Source organism: Ursus maritimus, unplaced genomic scaffold, assembly GCF_017311325.1.
Source record: "Ursus maritimus isolate PB19 unplaced genomic scaffold, ASM1731132v1 scaffold_7, whole genome shotgun sequence".
Lineage (NCBI taxonomy): Eukaryota > Metazoa > Chordata > Mammalia > Carnivora > Ursidae > Ursus > Ursus maritimus.
The window spans coordinates 3,043,442-3,050,523 of NW_024426885.1; the positions used below are offsets into that span (position 1 = coordinate 3,043,442).

The 7,082-nt window shown below is 52.3% G+C and overlaps 1 protein-coding gene across 11 annotated transcripts in view; it reads left to right on the plus strand.

Moving 5' to 3' along the window:
• Positions 1 to 6,210, plus strand: part of EBF3 (EBF transcription factor 3) — a 121,128-nt gene extending 114,918 nt beyond the window's left edge. For 2 of the 11 annotated variants that reach the window (XM_040624505.1, XM_040624507.1), the window contains exons 14-17: positions 545 to 733; positions 1,114 to 1,311; positions 2,389 to 2,501; positions 3,586 to 6,210. In XM_040624505.1, the coding sequence (XP_040480439.1) occupies positions 545 to 733; positions 1,114 to 1,311; positions 2,389 to 2,501; positions 3,586 to 3,603 (518 nt within the window). In that variant the 3' untranslated portion in view covers positions 3,604 to 6,210. Of the gene's footprint in view, positions 1 to 544; positions 734 to 1,113; positions 1,312 to 2,281; positions 2,502 to 3,585 lie in introns of those variants that run through there. The other 9 variants (XM_040624510.1, XM_040624512.1, XM_040624508.1 and 6 more) reach the window with 6 other exon arrangements.
• The last annotated feature ends 872 nt before the right edge of the window (positions 6,211 to 7,082 follow it).

Here is a 7,082-nt window from a genome sequence, read left to right on the forward strand (position 1 = left end):
GGCGGGCAGCGGTCTCAGAAAACGCCTCAACCTGCTGCCGCTTGGCTCCGGTTCATCCTCACTCCCACGGCGGGACTGATGCGACCGCTCCTCACCCCTCCCCCACGCTCACAGAAATCGTAACCGTACAAATGAAGACCCCAAAACAGCCCTTCCTGGGGAGTCACGGCCACAAACAAGCTCTCCCTGTCAGCCATGGCATTTGAAGGTCTGCGCAGGCCGAAAGTTCACCTAGCGTGGGGGGACAGCCCCCGAACCCAAGCTGTCGGTAATTGCTTCTAAAGAGAAACCCGAGAGCACCTGACGGTCAGATCGAAGCGCGCTGGGCCGGCTGTCGGCGCGCAGGCAGGATGGGGCGAGGCGAGGCGGCGCTCCGGCAGGGTTGGCGTGAGGAGGTTATCTGAGCTGGAGGCGCTAGGGCTGGCGTGGAGCTTGAGGTCAATTAAAAATGTTGAATATATGATAGGGATTTGCGGGGAAACCCCCCCCAAGTGTGTCTCCCTGATAATAACGTTATTTTTGGCCGGGGGGGGGGTTTTAACAGTCGGCTACAGTCGCAATACAAGCAGCGTGTCCCCGCGAGGCTACGTCCCCAGCAGTACTCCCCAGCAGTCCAATTACAACACAGTCAGCACTAGCATGAATGGATATGGAAGTGGCGCCATGGCCAATCTAGGGGTCCCTGGCTCGCCTGGATTTCTTAATGGCTCCTCCGCTAACTCTCCCTACGGCAGTAAGTGTCTGTTTTTGTCACACGTCATCACACAGATTCATGTTCAAACAAAGTCCCGTGTGTGCATTGCTTGGCTGTTCTGTGATGTGAGCTGCTGGACCCAAGGGAGGGTGGCTCTGGAGGCTGGGTGTCCGTGTGGCGACGGTAAATTGACCTGCGATGGGCCCCGCGAGGCCACGTCGGAAACCCGCACAAAATGGGGCTGCCCGATTGGAAACGAAAGCTCAACACGAGAGTTTGCCTGTGATGCAGAGAGCGGCCAAGCCAGAAACGTGTCGTGCTTGTCTTGTCGGCCCCGACGCCGCGGGCGAGGCCCTACGAGCTCTCTGTGTCTGTTGCCGTGCCGGCGCCGCGTGCTGACCGTGTTTGCTTTGTTGCAGTAGTGCCGTCCAGCCCCACCATGGCAGCCTCTTCGGTCACCCTCCCTTCAAACTGTAGCGGCACCCACAGCATTTTCTCATTCTCACCTGCCAATGTCATCTCTGCAGTGAAACAAAAGAGCGCCTTCGCGCCCGTGGTCCGGCCCCAAGCTTCTCCTCCTCCCTCCTGCACCAGCGCCAACGGGAACGGACTCCAAGGTGAGGGCAGCGCACCAGCCCCGGTGCTCCCTGACGCTGGCGGACCTCTCCCCCGAGGGGCCCCCTGAGGGCAGGCCAGGCTGGGCCGCGGGGTGGGAGCTCCTGCCCTTCCTCCGGGTCCTCGCCCCACCGTGGCCGCTGCATGCTCCCCTTCGGTGGGCCGCGATGCGAGACCCCCCGACCCCCGGTATCCACGTAAAGGACCCCCATTTGCTTACCCCCACCGGTAACAGACTCTCGTTGGTGAAAACCATTGCCTCCTGCTTCCAACCTCACCCACGTGTCCTTTTGGCAAAGCAGCCCCTCCCCTCAGGAAGGGTAGCCACCGGGGAACCGTGTGAATGCAGCGGGGGGACGGGGGGGGGGGCCTGTTCCGGCCACTCAGCAAACAGGCCTTCACGGCCGCAGCTCACCCACTGAGAGCAGGGTGCACCCCACCTGTAGTGCCTGGGTCTGCAGCCTCCTTGCTCGCAGGCAGCAAAATAGCCTCAGGACGGGGATGGCGGGTCATCGTGCCACCTGCGGAGCCCAGCCCAGAGCCGGCGTGCTCCCCGCGCCCTGAGACGGAGCCTGCCTTCTCAACCTGGTATAGCAGACCCTGGGCCACCAGGCTGTGCTGTCCTTGGAAAGGGGTGCACCCAGACCAGGGCCATGCATGCGTAAACACTGGGTGGGAGTCGGTTTTTCTAGGTCATCTCTTCCACACAGGAGGGAGCAGGGCTGGCCCTGAGGGCAGGGGGAGGCACCCCGTGGACACAGCTGCCCGCAGATGGGGCCACGTGGAGCAGGCACCCGGTGCCTGCCCAGGGCTGGGTCCCTCTGGGCAGCGTAGGCCGCACCGTGGCCTGTGAGGTGTGCGGCGGGTGGGCCACGTGAGTGCCCCTAGGCCTCGTGATCTTCCGCGTGGCTCTTTGTGACTCACGGGGGCCACAGGCACTGAATTAAGTGGCCGTCATCTGGCCTCTTTCAGACACCACCTTTGGTATATGCTCCTCCCGGTGAAAATCAAATCCAGTTACTCCTTTAAAAAAATGAATCCATTCAACCAGTATTTACTGAGCGCCTACTATGTGCCAGGCTCTCTGCTGGGTGCTGAGGACGTTACCGTGGAGAAGACAAACTGGCCCTTTTGTGAAGTCGGTGGCATATTTCACTTTGATGAACTAATGCTCAAAAAAGGAACTGGAAAGGTACCCGCGATTTGAAATCATTGTCTCCCAGCATCTTAGTGTGTGAGAGGGACGCCCGGGCCCCGTGCGCCGCCGACCGGCCTGCGGCGGCCCCCACCCACAGCTGCTTGCGAGGCAGGTGGCCAGGGCCGCGGCCCACCCGCCGTCCACACGGTGCGGAGGCGCACGGGAGGACGGCACCACCTAAGCCGTGTGTATACGCACAGGTCTGCCAAAACCATATGTTGTAACGGTGAGTCGGAGAGGAGTTGATACTGTTGAACCTAATGAACTGGGAAACTGAAGCTCACATCACTACGTGAACAAACGTATTACTGTGTTATACATAAATTAATGAGAATGATCATTCTGACAAAAATTAAACAACACTAAAGTTAAAAGATCTTAAATTATACTCGTGCCAGGAGTTCACTGGGAGGCATCCGCTGTGCTTGGCATTTTAGCACCAAGTTTCTTGCTCCGAGAGGAGCAGAAAGAGCTCCCTGAGGTGGGGCTGTGACTTGGGTCTCTTTGGGGCCTTGGCCCTGAGAGGGCAGGTGGGCTGTGAGCGGCTTCGCTCTCAGAGGGCCCGCGACTCACCATTACGATACCGAACCATCAGCAGGAGGTCAGAGGCAAGGGCTGGGAGCAGAGGGGAAACTGAGGCGCATCCAGGTTGCAAGGAGGGAGCGAGCGCCCGGGTCCCACCGGGCCTGCGGGCCAGCCCTGGCTGGCGTCACAGACGTGACCAGGTTGGTTCACATCTGTCGACAGAGGTGGCCTCGGGGAGTCTGGGCCTCCGTCTGCTGTGAACAAGCCACTGAGAGCTGTGGGAAGCGGCCGCCTTCCCGCGCACGCTCAGGCCCGAAGCCTTGCCCTTCCAGAGAAGTCCCTGAGGAGGGCTGCAGCAGGAGAGGTCGTGGGGGGTTTGTCCCCACACATGCCCCGGGCCCGTGAACTAGATGCCCCCCGCGCCTTGACCGAGCCCACGGCTGGTTAGCGGGCGCGGCGCACGCCCCACGTCACCGTTGAGTCCAGCCCCAGGCGGAGGCCGCCCGGCCGGCGAGAGGGACGGCCCGGTAACCCGCTGCTCTCTCTCTTTCAGCTATGTCTGGGCTGGTAGTGCCGCCGATGTGAGGGCCTCGCGCTCCCTCGCGCAGCGCCCGGGATGGACTTCAGGGGACACGTTTCGTACGTAAGCGCGGCTGCTGGAGCCAGTCCGCAAACGCATGGGCCGCGCGGAGACGCTGCAAGAGACTTTGTTTAAAGATTTTATTTAAACTATTAAGAATCAACATGCGAACAGCCTACTTCTTCATGACCAATTCCATTTTATTGACTGAACTTTTCTCATATTTTCACATTTCTCAGTCTGAAGACTAAGGAAAACAAAGCGACGCCTATTTTGTATAAAGTCTCTGACTCCGTCTTGGCTCTGTCTAGTATTTGCTATGTGTTGGGAGAAACTCTGTGAATGCACCATTTCGATTACCATGAAACACTGACGAAAAATGCCTCCAGACATTTTTCTGTGCTCATACTTAGATTCACAATGGTTGTGTATCTCTATAATGTGAAATATTTTTTTGTGGTGAAAAAAGGGGCCAAGGAGGTGTGAGCCATCGAACTGGAAGAAAGGAGGACTCCGTGACTAGGAGCATTCGGGGTGGCAGGGAGGGAGGGAGGGTTTATCATTGCTTAACTTCATCTTAATGAAATGAAACTTTGTAACTTATTGTAGTTAGAAATTGTAACTTTGATATTGAATTCTCTTGCCTTCAACAAGCACACTGACAGAAAAAAAAACGCTACTGTCTGTTGGTTAAAATATTCTCCCACTGCTAGAGCTTCCTGTTAAGCAAGTGTGATCTGCGACATTTTTTCCACTTTTGCTAGCACTGTATACTAATGCATTCTTAGGCTACTGTGAGGTCCATGTTTCTTGTACCAGAAATTGTCCTTTTGACTTCTAGCTCCTTCTTCCCTACTGTGTTTTGTATGTGGTTATAAAATTGTAGACTTTTGTGATTTTGCCAAAGTTGTAGCTAAATATTTATACACTTGTCTTGAATTTTTTTCAGATCCACTTAAATATTTAGAAAAAAACACGTTTTCTTCCTTATGCGTCTCATAAGGAATAAAATGGTCTCCATTCAACACTTTTCCATGAACACTTACAGTTGCTAAGGGACTTTCTTTTGTAACATATCGATTATAAATATTGTATTTATCTTTGAAATTTTGTACATTGCTTTTCCCGCCATTTTCTTTTTCTTGTCTGTATCGGTTTTTGGTCGTGGCCTGGTGTTGGGAAGAGCATTAAGCCAAGAGCTGTCTCTGACCTGTTTTGTTAAAGTGAACCGGTGTCCTTGCATTTCATTTGTACTTCCAAGATTTGCTTTTGTTTAGACTTTCCAATCCTTCTTTTTTCCTTTTTTTTATTTTGAGGAAAAGTCAAATTCATTGTTTATTTTTATATTATTTTTAAGTTATCTGAACAAATACTTTTGAAAAAAAAGTTTGTTGTATAGTCAAAAAACGGTGCCACTCGGCTGTGACAAATCCTAGTAGACTCTGCATGTGCGACGGCCGCGAAGAGGGGACACCATTTGGGGCTGTGTCCTTATTTTATTTTTCTGTAGAATGTAAAAAGTCATTTTAGCTGCCACCCATGACTTTGCCACATAGCTGAACTGTGTTTACTGGAACAATTCAGAGGCCTAAAGTTTAAAATAAAATTTACTTCTGATGTTTTAATTAAAATGTTTGCCACATTAACTTCTCTGATGCCTTAAAAGTGGACTTCTTTAAAGAACCTTTGTGCTACTTTATCACAGGCTTACGACACAATTGTTAACTGATATTTCATTTGGAGACTTACGGTGTCACACACACACACACACAAAAGCACAAACCTGGTGTTCCACGTGTCGCTCCTTTCTGTGTCTGACTCTGCTGCCTTGTGTCCTCCCGGGCCCACCTAGGATTCAGAGAGGTGTGAGGGGGAACCAAAATCACCACTGGTTTTTAACTTTTTTTTTTTTTAAACATTACTTTTTTTGTGGTCAGACCCAACAGCACTGTCTGTACTTTTTAAACCAGAATGACCTCCTTCAGACACTGTGCCTGTTCGTGCCAAACCCGCAGTGAGACCAGGAGGGTCAGTCTTTCCCCTTTGTGTTAAATGCTTCCCAGACACAGCACAGCAAATGTTTTGCAAATTGCAGCAGAAATCAGATTTAAAACAAAAAGGAGGGACTTTAAAAAACTTTGACAAAAAAAAAAAAAAAACCATGCACAACTTAGGAACGTGTTCATTCAAGGGACTAAATAAAAGAAGCGGAATGTCCCCAGTGGTCAGCGGGTCACAGTCTGGCCCTTTGACGGCTAAGGCTTAGCTACGTGGGAAAGCCTGAGAAGTCACTTTGGAACTAAATCGCCTCCGTTTTATTTTGTATAAGTAAAGGTTTGATCTGAAACAAGCTCACGTGTACACGTTAAGAACGTTTGCAAGTTTCCTCATCCCTGCACTTGGTTTGTGTTTTAGATTAATAGTGCCCCTCATCGCTTCATTGTCTCAAACTTGAGCGCTTCACTAAATGGTAGATTTTACTGTTAAAGACCCTACAATAAGATTGTTTTATCTGTACATTTTTTCAGATATTTAACTGTATAAAAATGTTCATTTTACACAATATTTAATTAAAGTATTTCTTGTCTGTGAATTTCACTTTGGGTAATTTTATCTGTTTTGATTGCAATGAGTGGCAAAACGCATGCAGAACTTACCCTGGGTGGGGTGGGGGTGGGGGTGTTCCTTTGCACACCCTGGGCCCCAGCGCTGTCTTGGCCAAGATAAACGTGATTCACGGGAGAACTTTCTACAGAGTGAGTCCTCCGTCCTCAAACCACTCTTCTAACCTGCACAGGGAAAGTCTTACGGTTCCTGAGATGGCTCTGGTGCCCAGAGGGGCCATCTGTACGTATATTGTGCTGAAAAGTCTGTACGTGACTGTGTGTCAGACACAGAGGCCACAGCAGCAATGTGGCGCTGACCCAACCATGAGATCCCCCCACCCCGCTTTACGCCCAGGGCTCCTGCCTCTGCGTCCAAACTGGTGGGCGTGGCGGGTCAGGAGCAAGGGCTGGGGGGGCGGGGGGCGCCATTCTCTGGGGCGAGAACCAGCTTCAGGCTCCCGACAGGCGGGTGGACACCAGGATCCAGACGGTGCCAGCCGAGGCCCGACGGGGGATGCCACCACCAATTCCAGGTGCGTGGCAGTGGCAAGACAGACCCTCTGCGCTGCCCCCTTGATAAGTCTCGGCCGTGGTGGGCCAAGCGCGGTGGTGCAGGGCCGAAGGCACCATTGCTAATGAGAGCTGCCCTCAGCGCTGGGGTTCTAATTTACGCAAGGAATCCTGCGAATTCTCCGCACTCCCCTTCCAGCTCATTCTGGATTTTTCACTTCCTCCTCAATGAAGGGCTGGTTTTGCATGTTTTGGCTTGCAGCTCTGTAACACATACAGGCAAGTGTGATCCAAATTAGTACTCACAAATGTCATCTTAATTACTTGTTCTGCTGAGCAAAACAGGAAACAATT